Source organism: Desmodus rotundus, chromosome 1, assembly GCF_022682495.2.
Source record: "Desmodus rotundus isolate HL8 chromosome 1, HLdesRot8A.1, whole genome shotgun sequence".
Lineage (NCBI taxonomy): Eukaryota > Metazoa > Chordata > Mammalia > Chiroptera > Phyllostomidae > Desmodus > Desmodus rotundus.
In genome coordinates, this window is record NC_071387.1 from 217,561 (window position 1) to 232,200 (window position 14,640).

The 14,640-nt window shown below is 50.4% G+C and overlaps 1 protein-coding gene and 1 pseudogene across 1 annotated transcript; both read left to right on the forward strand.

Annotated features, from left to right (window-relative positions):
• Nucleotides 1-227: 227 nt before the first annotated feature.
• LOC128779701 (histone-lysine N-methyltransferase PRDM9-like) lies at nt 228-3,163 on the forward strand. The gene is made up of 5 exons (XM_071220750.1): nt 228-309; nt 507-778; nt 1,192-1,259; nt 2,442-2,635; nt 2,998-3,163. The coding sequence occupies exons 1-5, from the start codon at nt 258-260 to the stop codon at nt 3,042-3,044; spliced, it is 633 nt and encodes a 210-aa protein (XP_071076851.1). The 5' UTR covers nt 228-257; the 3' UTR covers nt 3,045-3,163.
• Nucleotides 3,164-4,997: 1,834 nt separating this feature from the next.
• LOC139440740 (histone-lysine N-methyltransferase PRDM9-like) lies at nt 4,998-8,784 on the forward strand (annotated as a pseudogene).
• The last annotated feature ends 5,856 nt before the right edge of the window (nt 8,785-14,640 follow it).

Below are 14,640 nucleotides of genomic sequence, written 5' to 3' on the forward strand. Positions count from 1 at the left end.
TGGCAAGTTACACCTGGCAATGGGAAGATCTAGGAACTAAAACTGCATCAGTCATCTGTAGTTGGTGTGGAGTCTTAGTCTTCTGAACCAGTAGTTAACAGTAAAATACCAGAATATGCAAAAGGACGGGTAATAATTTGATGGGAGGAGATTGTGTGTTATATGACAAAATGGGAACTAACACTCCACATCCCACCAACCTCGCTCACCTGGCCTTCTCCAACTTAGAACTCAGGAGAGAGGAGATTGAAGTGAAGATGTACAGCCTACGAGAAGAGATCGGCGAGCCCCAGGATGATGACTACCTCTGTAAGTGACTCACGAAGAAGCGTGTTATGATACAGTAATTTCATCCAGTCCTTTGGTCCCCAAATCATTCCCTCCCTCTAGTGACCTGGAGTACAGCATTGAGTCTCAGTGATGTCAGTGCCGGACGCCCTCTGAAGCTCTTTGTGTCCAGGAACATGCGCTGTACCTTCCCTAACCCCTGTTGCTCTCGCCTCCAGATTGTCAGAAGTGTCAGAACTTCTTCATCGACAGCTGTGCTGTGCATGGGCCCCCTGCATTTGTAAAGGACAGTGCAGCGGACAAGGGGCATCCCGACTGCTCGGCCCTCACCCTGCCCCCTGGGTTGAGAATCGGGCCATCGGGCATCCCTGAGGCTGGGCTTGGAGTGTGGAATGAGGCAGCTGATTTGCCAGTGGGTCTGCACTTTGGCCCTTATGAAGGACACATCACAGAAGATGAAGAGGCAGCCAAGAGCAGATACTCCTGGCTGGTGAGAAGTATTTGCCTCTTCCACTGTCCTCTGGCTTCCCACATTCCTTCTGAGGCCTGGAGGGACCTCACCTCCTACATGCTAGACATGGAGGGACAACATGGTTAGCTGTGTGCACTGACGGGACTTCACATGAACACAGAGCTCCTGTTTAAGGATCAGAGCGTAAGTGGGAGCAAAGTGGTGCAGACACAAAGGAGTGGCTCCTCCCTTGTGGGGCTCCTGCTCTGATTGGACAGACAGACTCGGATGTGTAGATGATGAGTAAGGAAAATATCGTGTGGTCACAGCTGGCAGTGGAATCCCCATGCAGGCTGCAAGAGCTTTGATGACAGTGGAGTAAAATAATTCCTCTGACTATTACCTCCACATGAAAAAAATAAAAGGTCTTCAACTTCTTTTCTGAAACACAGATCGCCAAGGGGAGAAACTGCTATGAGTATGTGGATGGAAAGGACAAGTCCTGGGCCAACTGGATGAGGTGAGGTCAACAGGTCTCTGGGTGCCAGAGGGGACACTCATTCCCCCACAAGCCCATATGTCCTTCCCTCTCATCATGCCTCGCTCAGCGGTCTCCCTTAATCCCTTTTCCTCTTTTTCTCCATACAGTGTTCTTTCATTTCAGGGGACACTTAGGAAGAAAGTAGCGCATATGTCCTCAAAATGTAAAGCTCTCTGCTAGACACAATCTGGGCACTGGAAAGGACCTTGAACAGCCTAGATTCACCAGGGACACTGGATTACACTTTAATGTATCAAATAAGCATTAATTAAGCACTCACTATATTCCAGTTTAGACGAAGGAATACATTACTTGAACAGGTCACACAACCCATGTCCTTATGGAGGACTTCTTGCAGACAGACATAAAAACAATTGCTTTTAGAAACATTTAACTATAATTTCCAAGAAGTGCACAGTGTCAAGATAGCACAAACCAAGGACGGCCTAAACCTGGGGGGCAGCAAACCCTCCCAGCCTCACTTCTAACTAGAGCTGGGCTCTGAGGCCTGCAGAGGAGTGGTCACGGGCCCCTTTCCTGAGAGGGGCCCTCTCTTATCAGGGATAACAGAATGGGAATCAACTAGTATTTTTCTGTTTTATTCTACTAAGACAAAAAGACCTCTAATTTTCTACGGTAACCTTGGGAAGGCAAGTGAACGGTACCCTAAATAAAGTGTAGGGGGGTTGGAGAAAGGCCTCTCAAGAGAAGACAGACATGGGCTGAGTACTGAATAATTAGGTAATTTAGAAGCAGGCCCTAGATCAAGCACCAGGTTCTGTTGTGTGAGACAACTTGATTTAGAGTTTGGAGGACCCAGAGAGCACTGGACATTATGCCCAGTCAGGGTGGAGGTTAAGTCTGGAACTGGGTTTTACATAATGGTATTAGGCAGCATTAGCACTGCAAGCAGGACTTGGAGGTAGGAGTTCACATGACACGCTGACAGACGCTCAGATGCTGAACAGAAGGTCCCCAGGGGCAATAGGGGCTGTGAGCGACACCAGAGCCTCAGGGCCGCAAGAGTCAGTGAGGAGCTGGACATGGACTTTGCTTTGCTGGAGGGGACGGTGCAGTGTGGCAGGTGGTCCGGGAAGGGCTTTTCAGGTAGTGGGAACTCATCGCTGTGCTTTTCTTTCCCTTTATCTGCCTCAATCCCAGGTATGTGAACTGCGCCCGGGATGATGAAGAGCAGAACCTGGTGGCCTTTCAATACCACAGGCAGATTTTCTACCGAACCTGCCGGGTCGTCAGGCCGGGCTGTGAGCTGCTGGTCTGGTACGGGGATGAGTATGGCCAGGAGCTGGGCAGCAAGTGGGGCAGCAAGTGGAAGAGAGAGCTCGTGGCCAGGAGAGGTGGGCACCACTGTTCTTCAAAACAGAAAGAGAAGAGAGAATTCTCCATAGAAATATTCATGATCCAACTCCTAAGTAGAGTAAAATCCACTCTAAAGTCAGTAAAGTTTCCAATCAGATGCTTCAGAAATTCACAATTATATGCCTTTGACTCTTAGGCAAAATGTTTATATTTTTTCTTTTTAAAATATTTCATGCCCAAAATACACAAATGCATATAGTGCTGACAGGCTGAGAGGCAAAAAAAAGAAAAAAAAGTTTTCAAGCACTAACCAGCTCTCACCAAAGCAGTTTTTCTGACACCTTTATAGCTGTTTCTTATTAATTTTCCTCCATACTTCTAAATAAAACATTTTTTACAGGCATTCATTATGTTTTAAAGATCGCCCTGGCTGGTGTTGCTCAGTGAATTGAGTGCTGGACTGCGAACCAACGGGTCACCGGCACATGCCTGGGTTTCGGGCCAGGTCCCCAGTAGGGGCACGCGAGAGGCAACCACACATTGATGTTTCTCTCCCTCTCTTTTCACCTCCCTTCCCCTTTCTCAAGAAATAAATAAATTAAAAAAATCTATTTTTAAATGATTTATTTTTACAGAGAGTGGAAAGGGGGGAGGAAAACATCAGTGTGCAAGAGAAACATTAATCAGTGGTTTCTCACATACCACCAACTGGCTCACAACCCTGGCATTTGTCCGGACTGGGAATTGAACTTGTAACCTTTCAGTTTGTGGGACAACACCCAACCCACCGAGCCACACCCTTCAGGCAGGGCACATTCGTCCGTCATTTCAGTGAATCGTCAGGTGAGATCCTACTCTGGCGCACAGGGTCCTGGGACCAGGAAGTACAGATTAACATGAGGACGAGAATCACTGCTCTGGAGGGGCTGACGGTGGAGGAGGGAAGCCCAGGCACACGTGTTTGCATGTACATAACACTTCACAGCGGTTAGCGCTTTGGAGAAAACTCATCCAGGACGAGAGCCTAGGGAGGATCAGTGTGAGGGGAGGCGCAGTGTGGCAGGTGGTCCCGGAAGGGCTCTCTCGGGAGATAACATTTTACTACAATACCTGCGGGCAAAGGGTCCCAGGCGGAGGGAGCCGCTAGTGCAGGGAAGAAAAGAGGTGGGATGCTGAATTGGCTGAGGGTAACTCGGGTCTCGTCTCAGCACAGAGGGTAAGAACGGAGATCAGACGGATGCTCTGCAGCCTGGAAATGCGGCGCCGATGATACGAGTTGAGACACTGGGGACTCTCCTGAGTGAAAGCGTGCAGTCGTCAGCTGCAGAGTGCTGTGTTCTCTATTCTGATTGTGCTTTGTTAATTTTTAGAAAATAAACTCCAGTGGGGGATCCCCTCAGAGATTGCTTCATCTCCAAGTGAGAGAGCGTGGCGGTGGGTCAGAGAGGAACAGGAGTCAGGCGTGGAAGAAGTGTGGTTGGAGAGATATTTTGAAACAGGACTTCTCGGTGTATTTGAAATGGGCTAACACCGAATGAAATGAAGCATAAATGTCTGGTGTGAGGCTTGAGGAAGGACTTTTCTTTTTAAGATTTTATTTATTTATTTTTAGAGGGGAAGAGGGAGAAAGAGAGGGAAACATCAGTGTGTGGTTGCCTCTCACACGCTCCCTACTGGGGACCTGGCCCACAACCTAGGACACACTCAGGGGAGTGACTGGGAATCAAACTTGTGACTCTTTGCTTCTCAGGCTGGCACTCAACCCACTGAGCCACACAAGCAAGGTCAGGGAGGACATTTTATTTTACTGTTTAGGAAAGCAGAGAAGCAATTCCTAGTTGGAGCCTGTGGTTTGCTCTTTAACACGACCTAGAAGATGCCTATAGAAGGGAAAGGTCACTGCAGTCCCATCCACACAGGGAGTGAAATGGCCTCTCGTGCTCCTCGAAAGCCCCAACTCTGGGCAATATTAGAACAGACCCTCCTGATGGGGGCTTTCTGGATTTCTGAAGAAGGTGCACTGCACAAAACTAAAAAGGAAAGTAGGCTGCGAGTGGACGCTTTGTGGGAGACGGAGCTTGTGTTGTCACCACAGTAAGAAAGACTCACGGGGCAGGTCTCACCAGCAGCCAAGTCGTGCAGCCCAGGCATTCTCGTCAACATCTGCCCTGACCAAACCTTTCTCTTTCAGCAGAACCAAAGCCAGAGGTGCACCTGTGTCCCTCCTGCCCTCTGGCCTTCTCCAGTCAGAAGTTCCTCAGCCAACACGTGAAACACAGCCACCCCTCTCAGAGTCTCGTGGGAACATCTGCAAGAAAACAACTCCAAGCAGAGAAACCCTGCCCAGAGGATCAGAATCAGCAGCAGCAACATACTAGTACTCACAGCTGGAATGATAAAGCTGAAGGTCCAGAGGTCAAAGAAAGGTCCAAACCTTTGCTTAAAAGGATCAGTCAGAGGAGAATCTCAAGACCCTTTTTCCAACCTTCCACAGAACCGATGAGGAGCTCCAGCGAGCATGAGAGAATGATGGAGGAAGAGCCCCCTAAAGGCCAGAAAGAGAGTCCAGAGGACACAGGCAAGTTGTTTGTGAAAGTAGGAGTGTCAAGAACTGTAACGACCGAGCATGGAGGGTGTTCGCAAAGCTTCAACGATGGGTCACATCTCATTAGAGGCCAGAGGACACACTCTGGGGAGAAGCCCTATGTTTGCAGGGAGTGTGGGCGAGGCTTTACCTGGAAGTCACATCTCATCAGACACCAGAGGACACACTCAGGGGAGAAGCCCTATGTTTGCAGGGAGTGCGAGCGAGGCTTTACCTGGAAGTCAGTTCTCATCACACACCAGAGGACACACTCAGGGGAGAAGCCCTATGTTTGCAGGGAGTGCGGGCGAGGCTTTACCTGGAAGTCAGTTCTCATCAGACACCAGAGGACACACTCAGGGGAGAAGCCCTATGTTTGCAGGGAGTGCGGGCAAGGCTTTACCTGGAAGTCAGTTCTCATCAGACACCAGAGGACACACTCAGGGGAGAAGCCCTATGTTTGCAGGGAGTGTGGGCGAGGCTTTACACAGAAGTCAATTCTCATCACACACCAGAGGACACACTCAGGGGAGAAGCCCTATGTTTGCAGGGAGTGTGGGCGAGGCTTTACACGGAAGTCACATCTCACCACACACCAGAGGACACACTCAGGGGAGAAGCCCTATGTCTGCAGGGAGTGCGGGCGAGGCTTTACCTGGAAGTCAGTTCTCATCACACACCAGAGGACACACTCAGGGGAGAAGCCCTATGTTTGCAGGGAGTGCGGGCAAGGCTTAACACGGAAGTCATATCTCATCACACACCAGAGGACACACTCAGGGGAGAAGCCCTATGTTTGCAGGGAGTGTGGGAGAGGCTTTACACGCAAGTCACATCTCACCACACACCAGGGGACACACTCAGGGGAGAAGCCCTATGTCTGCAGGGAGTGCGGGCGAGGCTTTACCTGGAAGTCAGTTCTCATCACACACCAGAGGACACACTCAGGGGAGAAGCCCTATGTTTGCAGGGAGTGCGGGCAAGGCTTAACACGGAAGTCATATCTCATCAGACACCAGAGGACACACTCAGGGGAGAAGCCCTATGTTTGCAGGGAGTGTGGGCAAGGCTTTACACGCAAGTCAGATCTCATCACACACCAGAGGACACACTCAAGGGAGAAGCCCTATGTTTGCAGGTAGTGCGGGCGAGGCTTTACCTGGAAGTCAGTTCTCATCACACACCAGAGGACACACTCAGGGGAGAAGCCCTATGTTTGCAGGGAGTGCGGGCGAGGCTTTACACGCAAGTTACATCTCATCAACACCAGAGGACACACTCAGGGGAGAAGCCCTATGTTTGCAGGGAGTGTGGGCGAGGCTTTACAAAAAAGTCGTATCTCATCAGACACCAGAGGTCACACCCTGGGGAGAAGTCCTATGTTTGCAGGTGAAATGAATAAATCACTAGCATTAAATCAAATGTCAACAGCCATGAGAAGTCTACCAACCCTTACTCTCCCCAAGATTGTAATTAGTAGAGAAGTACTAAAACCCTCCAGTTTCATGACAAGAGACGAGATGGACAAACAGTTCCATAGTGATACGGGGATGTCAGCACCAATCTTGTTCATGGTTTTTTGACGTCCTAGTCTAAAAAGTTTGGTCTCCATACAAATATGAAGCTCACATGCCTCATTCTCCCCCCATTACTGAAAGCAGAGAGTTCCAGAAGTGCCACAAAGTACACATACTCTCAGCCACAGAAAGTCAACTCCTGCAAATGTGTAAGTCTGGAGTCAGTCTGCTTTGGTTACTGCCCAGAGAGGGATTTGAGACAGACTCACCAGGGAAGGGAATTCCCCGGATTCCTGGGCGGTGGGGCCTTTTCTCCTAATCATCCCCCTACCCTCCTCACTTGGCTTCTCTGGGCTCTTCTCCGGTTTCCTACAACCTCTGGAGTCTCAGAGGTGAATGGCAGGGAGGGACGTATGCTTGTGCACGGACTGGGCACCTGGTCTTCCTCACTCTCCTTGCTGCCCCTTCAGGGTCAGCATTTCCTGGTGCACAGCATACAGATTCCACATCAGTCTGTAGTGGGTGTGAGTCTCAGCTCTGTCTCCTCCAGCTGTGTGATGTAAGGCAAGATTCTCAGCTTCTCTGTGCCTGCTTCCTAGTCTGTACAGTGGAAATGGGAACTCCAGCCTTTTGGGTTGACATTCAAAGTTGAGTCAGCGCAGGGGATCGCTGAGATCACAAGTCCTGCTGAACAGCCTTCAGTGCCCATGGGTCCCGAGTCTTTAGTGCTGGACAGAGGAAGATAAGGACAGGGTAGGGGTCTGTAGCCAAATTCAGACTTTGAGCAGACCCCACTGCTTTCCCCACCTAGACTCAGGGGCCCTGAGGTGGGGGATGCGCTTCCTTCCACGTCACCACCCTCCCACTGAGCCCGCGCACCCTCAGAGCCCCCTCAACACAGGCAGGTGCTACTGAGAGTGACCTGTGAAGCAAGACCCTTGCCCACCCCTTGGTGAGGACTGACACTGGGAAGAGCATGTCCCTGCACTGGTGTGTTAGGTGGGATAGATGGTAAGCCAGGGCAGGGAGGCCGAGGAAGACATGTCTCTCCCACTAACTCAGCAGTCCTGAGCCTGGTCCAGTTCTATTGCCAGATGTTCCAGCATCACAAGAAACACCGTGCTAACACGTTGAGATTCTAGGTATCGTTTCCACTATCTGGCAGAGGCCTTCAAACTATTCATCCCAAGACCTAGAAGATGGGAGGGTGTCCACAGCGCTCAAGGGAAGGACCCATAAAACAAACTTGGCTAATCGCTTTCCTCTGGCCCTGTCTGCTTTATGAGAGGGTCCCCAGTGCTTACAGAAAGAGCCCTTAGGTAACTGTGGGTAACTGTCTCCTGTCATGGATCTGTTTTACAAGATGACCAAATGGGGTCTGAAGCGAGATAAGGATTCGAGCTAACTACCCCAGCACATACCTACATTTGGCTAGTCACACACCCCGTGGAAACTGGCACGACTTTTACCCACCAATTAATATGTAACTTCTCCCCCATCCCAGCAACTATGTGAGTCCTCAGGACGAAGGACCTGGTGCTCTTGCCTTTGACCCCCACCTCGGCAAGGCCTGTCCTCGTCCATGCGAGCGTATCACGAACACACCCTGCTTGCACGCTAGTACACTTGCCGATCTGTGATCCTTTACTGCATCGGCAAGAAGAACCGAGTTTCTCCTGTGACAGGTGCGCCCCATCTGCGTATGGCGTTCATGAAGCCAACAACACGGTAGCTTCTGTGATGCACTTTCCTCGTACCCGGGCCCCACAGGGCTTCATGCACCACTGACACCATCTCGAAATTAGTACTTACTGCATCTTTAAGCTTTTGTTTGTTTGTGAAGTCTGAAGGGATGATGGACATGCGCAATGGTGGTCATTCCTGGCCACCCATTCCCAGATGATGTCCACAATGGCCCAAGAGCACAAAATTCCCCGAGGTCCCAATGGGTAGGAGTCCAGCAAGACTCAGGGTGAGAACAGGGTAAACATCTGCATCTGTATAAGTGAGGGTGCTAACAGCTCCCAGAGGCCACACTTTTAGAACTAGAGCTGAGTTTAATACACAGAGATGGCAAACAATTAGTGAGGACCCCACCCCCATGACCTGGAACGATGACCTTTCTGTCCTCCCAGTGCCAGGCTTGTGAATGAAGAGTGTCTACATAAACTGTGGATTTCAGTAATAAATATCCACTATTACTTTTTTTTAATGTTTTTTTTTAAAGGAAGGTGTGTTTCTTGGGTTTGTTTCCCTTCCCTGTTTCTCCCCCCACCAGCGCAGCCCAGAGAGAACACCATAAACTCAATATTCTGTGGCTTTCAGCATGGGCATGGGAGAGGGGCAGAGTCCTGGTGTGACGCTGGCAAAGGGGCTGCACTGACATACAGTGGGGAGGGGACCACAGACTGCCAGGTGATGGTCACCATGACCCCAGACCAGGACAGACCCTGGAGCTCTCCCAGAAGGCTTAGCGATCCCAGATGAGTAGAGAGAGGTCTGTTCCCTCTCCCTCCCCTTCAGCAGCAAACCACATTCCTAGTGTAGCTGCCAGCCTCCAAGGTGTCCCCCAAATCCACATGCTGTCACCCCTGCCTTTGTACAGCCCCTCCTTCACACAACCAGGCTGATCTGTGCTGGGAAAATGGTGTGCGGCTCTCAAAGCTAAGCTTTTGTGTCAGCCTTGCTTGCACAGGTTCACACGGTCTCAGACCACCTTGTGCTGGGAGCTGGGTGTTTACCCAGCGTCTACCCTCCCCTCCCGCCCACCTGCCAGTGGCTGGCAGCCACCATTCTTGTTTGGAAGTGGAGGCTCCAAGAAGTGACTGCAGCCTGAAATCTGCCAGATTCTGAGTCTCTTGCCCTGGCCCCGAAGCTGGTCATGTAATGGAGAGGATGGTCCTTCTAGGTGGGTTCCTCAGGGCCTCCTCATCTGCTCTCAGTGGCACTGGGTGGACGAGCCAAACCTGCCTCTGATCCCCAGGACGGAGCACCGCGTGTCTGTCTGCAGAGCATGGCCGTGTACAGCCTGATGGTTCAAGGTGACGAGTTAAGTTCTGCAGTGACAGCTAGACTCACACTCACTGACGGCAACAGCCACCCTCCCATCTCCAGGCTGACCGCGTCCAGCAGAAGGTAGCACATGTCCCATGAACTGTGTTCACTGGTGGCTTGTGCGTCACTGTGTTGGGCCACAGTGTCACCCAGGCCCGAGGTCCTCAGCCAGGTGGCTCATTAGAACCCTCTGGGCCTCGCTGGCACACACGGACTGACCCTCTGTCCCAGGGCAAGGGCAGCTGTCTCTGGCTTGGGCAGTGACTCAAACAGGGAGACAGGGCAGCAGGCAGAGTCCACGACAAAGTCCGGATGTGGTTGCTCTGGGGTCGGGTGAGGGGCTCTGACTCCTACCACACGTTCCCAGCACAGTGGTGTTGGGGACGGGCACAGGCATCCTTCCTGTGACGGTCCAGCCGGTGTGATGCGTGGGACTCCCTGTGGCAGGTGCTTGTCCCGACAGCAGCCAGACCAGTCAAGTCCTCACTCTGCTCAGGGCCTTAGCTGACGAGGAAGAATCATCCTTTCCAGATTACTGAGCAGCATGTGCTGCGCGTTTCACCTGCATGGACTGAAATCTACGAGGCAGAAACTCCTGCAGCCACAGGCCCGGAAACGTCCGCGAGATGGTTCAAGAGCATGACTGGCCTGTGGCTCCGGCACACAGTCCAGGCCCAGAGGCCCGGCTGCCAGGCAGCCCAGCAGCAGCACCAGGCACACAGCTTCGGCTGTCCTTCCGCTCCGTCTTCCTGGGCCTGTGTTTTGTCCTCCTGGTAGCCAGGGGCTCCTGCACTTCCAGCATCACACTCGTCCAGTCCCAGAGACCGGGAGGGAGGAGGACGGGAGCCAGTTTCTTTTGAACTGGGGAGCCGCTACTGCTGGGCTTGTTAGAGTTGGGAAACCCTCCCCTCTCTGGACGGAGCCACCGTTTGTGTCCTTTGGTCCCAAGACAGAGATGCCAGGACACAGAGAACGGCAGGGGTTTGTGCCCTTATTCCCAGTGACGGAAATGTGCAGGCACGTCTGGTCCTGAGCAGTAAACCCAGCACTGCCCCCAAGGTGATGGGCGGATGTTGGGGTCTCACCTGGGGCTGTCGGGCATTCCAGCTGGGCCCTACCGAAGATTGCACAGGCCTGACTCAGGATGGAGAAATTTGCTCCCCTTGGAAACACAGTCAGAGGGGCTGTAACAGGGAGGTGGTGGGGGGAGGGACTGGCAGCAGGAGACAGTCCAGGCCTGACTTCTGGCTCTGCTCCCAGCCCTGCAGGGCTGAGGGCCACAGTCAGGGCCTGAGGGTCTGCAGTCTTAGCAGCTGCTGCCTCCTCCTCCTGCCAGAGGTGCACCTGGGACCAGGGCTACGAGGTGTTCGGCCCCTGCTGGCAGGATCGGTGCTCCGTGTCTGACGGGACTCTGGGTCTTGGGGTGGATGAAGCTGACTGTCAGCTAGGAGCCTGTGAGGAGCCACCCAGCCCCTGACCCCCAGCTCCCAGCCCTGCCCCTGCCAACACCCCTGACTGTGAATTATCTCCACCAAGCATCTCACTTGGGTGTCTTGGTATTTTTTTTTTTTCTTTGTAAGCGTCATTTCTATAACTCTAAATGCCCAAGATTATAGTTTCAGACTAGAAAAGCAAGAAAAATAAATAACACACATCGAAAAAAAGTAACCATATTGTGCCATAAAGCAAGTTCCAACAAATTTCCATTGAACGAAATTATATAAGGTCTGTTACTTGCTCTCAATGCTAATAATGTAATCTAGAAATCAGGAACATAGGGTAACTAGAAAGTCCTTTTCTTTAGATGTTATAAAGTACACTTCTAAATAACCCCCCAAAACAAATCACAATTGGAGTCAGAAATAACTTAAACTGAGTGATAATAAAAATACTGCGTATAATAAAAATACTGCGTACCAAGGCCAGATCATTCGGGTTCCACAAACGATCAAGGTCAGTGGTTGTCAAGCACAAGTGGTTTTGCCCCCGGGGGGACATTAGGGGGAGCAGGGACACAACTCAGATTGTCATGAGGATGGAGGGGAGGGAGGGTGTTACTGGCCAGCAGAGAATTGAGGTCATGGATGCTGATAAGCACCTACAATGCAGAAAAATTCCCCCAGGAGAAAGAATTATTGGCCCAAAAGGTCCGCAGGACTGTTACCGGGAAGACCCAAATTGGGGGAATTAGGGGGCTTCCCCTCCTCGGTTCTTGTCCTGCTCGAAAGAATGGGCTCAGGCAAGGGACAACAAGCACAGTGCAAGTGAGGTAGCAGGGTCATTTGTGAAATGCACTGGACAGGAACCTGCGCTCCTGCACCCAGCTAGTCTGAGTGCCCGGCCTGCTGGGGTGTCAGGGCTTTCATGCTTGCAGCAAGCCTGCAGGCTTCCTCTGCCAGCCCTTCTCCTGCCTTGGGACTAACATACAGTCTCAAAGGCTTCCTTTCCCAGATGGAGAAAACAGTACACAGACTTTCAAAGGCTCCCCTCCAGCTGCTGGTCTCTCTTGTGATCTCTGAAAATCTTACCTGACCCCGCTGAGGACTGCTGAATTACTGGGTGAGACATGTCCCCGTGTCCCCATCCCCTGCCCCGCCTTGGTATGCTACCTCTCCTGCTTAGCAGTGCTGAGAATGAGAAGCCCTGCTCTGTGTGGAACTCAATAAAGAGACCACCAGGACTCTTGGAAACCACACGTCACTTCGCTCCCTAGATCTGAAATGCCTCTCTCTTTGCACAGACAGCATGCAGACTGAGGACTAAAGAACAACAACGACAAAAGCTCGCCATCTTGCAAAGATTGGCGAGTGTCCAAGGCTGAGAAGAGACCCTCAAAAAGTCAGGAAGCAGAAAAGATCTGACACCTTAGGAGACAGAACCACACTGTGATACGCCACAGCGCACATCCGAGGGTCACTGTTTCTTTTCATTGCCCGTACATCACTCGTTAATAGCTGTTAATAGCTGTTCTGCAGTGTAACTAAGAATCAACAATCTTAGCCTTTTAGTTCCCAGAATTCACCACCTAAATTTCCCTGTTGAAAATGTGGACACGGGCCGTACTGTAAGTTCCTTAGATTACCCACAAGGGGCACACCCTCGCTTACAGGACACTTCTGATTGCGGAGCACTGGAGCACCACGCATCCAGGCCCTGGCTCATTGAAAATGCTGAGAACGCCGTTACTACTTCATTTAGTCACTAATGAACTTACAACTAACAAAAAGAATTTTTCTAGCTCTTCACATTATCTTACTTCTTCATGTTTTCTTCCAAGCTTTAGCTATTTTTAAGTTATATATAACTAAAATAATCTGATAATTATTATTACATGATAGAGCTTACTTACTGTGAAACTCATTAGAATCAACTTTTACATTACTACAAATAATAGAACTAAGTAATGTGTGGGAGAAATTACATGCATAATTAAATATCCTTTATATACACAAGAGTAAGTTAAACATATAACTTTTTAAAAGACCCAATACCAACAAAACAGGTAAAATGCCTGGGAATAAACTTAACAAGAAAGTGCAAGATCCATATGAACCAATTCATAACATGCTACCCAGCAAAGACACCTGAACTGGGGGGTGTCTCCGTGGCTCGGGCACCGTGCCGCACACCTAAAGGTCAGCGGCTCGACTACTGGTCCAGCCATGTGCCTGGGTTGAGGGTTCGGTCCCCAGTTGGGGGCATGCGAGATGCAACTAATAGATGTTTCTCTCTCTCTCTCTTTCCCCCTCCCATCCCCTCTCTCTAAAAATAAATAAAATCTTTTTTCAAAAAGACACTTGAACAACAGGGAAGTAAGAGCATGTTCTTGGATAGAAAAATATATAATGATCTAAATTTCCCACAGTTACCTATAAATGTAATATGATCTAGATTAAAATACCAGCCAAAAAATTTTTAATCCTCAACTGAGGACCTGCTTATTGATTTCAGAGAGAAGGGCCGGGAGGGAGAGAGAGAGGGAGAGAAACATCGATGTGAGAGAGAAATACCGAAGGGCTGCCTCTCATGCGTGTCCCCCCTGGGGACCGAACCCGCAAACTAGGCACGTGCCCTGACTAGAGCTTGAACTACAACCTTTCGGTTTATGGAAGAAACTTGGTTCTTCTTGCCAATGCAGGAAGGAATTACAGATCAGCCAGCCTATTAGTGAGCAAGCAGGGTTTACTAGTGATCCGTTCTCATGGAAGAGAACGGGCGTTGCTGAGGCGGCATGAAGGGCAAAGCTGCTGGCCAGGGCGGCCAGGGCAAGGTAAGGGCAGCAAGAGCCTCCGGTTCTTAGGGAGGATCCACTCACTATAGGCAACGTTTCCTTCTGGTCTGCATCAAGGTGTTTTCCCAAAAGTGAACACCAGATGGCAGAAGAGAGGCGCACTTGGAACATTTTTCAGTGATCATATTATACTGCAAAGCAAGTTTCAACAAACTTCAAAAAATTGAAATTATGTAAAGCATATTGCTGGCACTAACTGCAGTCAATCTACAAATCAGTAACAAAAGGTTACTAAAAAGTCCTTATTTTTAAAAGTGATGAAATGCACATCAAAATAACATTGCATTCCAAATTCCTAGATGACGCACAATACCCACTTTTCCCGAGGACCTGCACTAAGGTGTCATTCCTCAAAATGGCCACTAGATGTCAGCAGAGACCGACAGATGGAGGGAAATCCTCTTATTGGCCTGGCGGAAAGGTTCCTTGGCTTCTTACCCAGAGATGCAATGACGGGCACTCTTTTCATTGTCCCCTCACAACATAACGACACAATGTCCTCACCATTTTCTTCCACTGCCCCTGCCACCTTCATGTGATTTCACCATTCCACCGTCCCAAAACATGGTTCTCTTTCGGAGCACTCTTCCAGGTGTC

Bases quoted from the DNA above. Each gene is read 5' to 3' on its own strand.
- LOC128779701 (XM_071220750.1), top strand. From the start codon at position 258: ATGTACAGCCTACGAGAAGAGATCGGCGAGCCCCAGGATGATGACTAC. The intron at 779-1,191 runs GTGAGAAGTATT...TCTGAAACACAG, and splicing joins AGAGCAGATACTCCTGGCTG to ATCGCCAAGGGGAGAAACTG. The intron at 2,636-2,997 runs GTGGGCACCACT...CATTTTTTACAG, and splicing joins AGAGCTCGTGGCCAGGAGAG to GCATTCATTATGTTTTAAAG.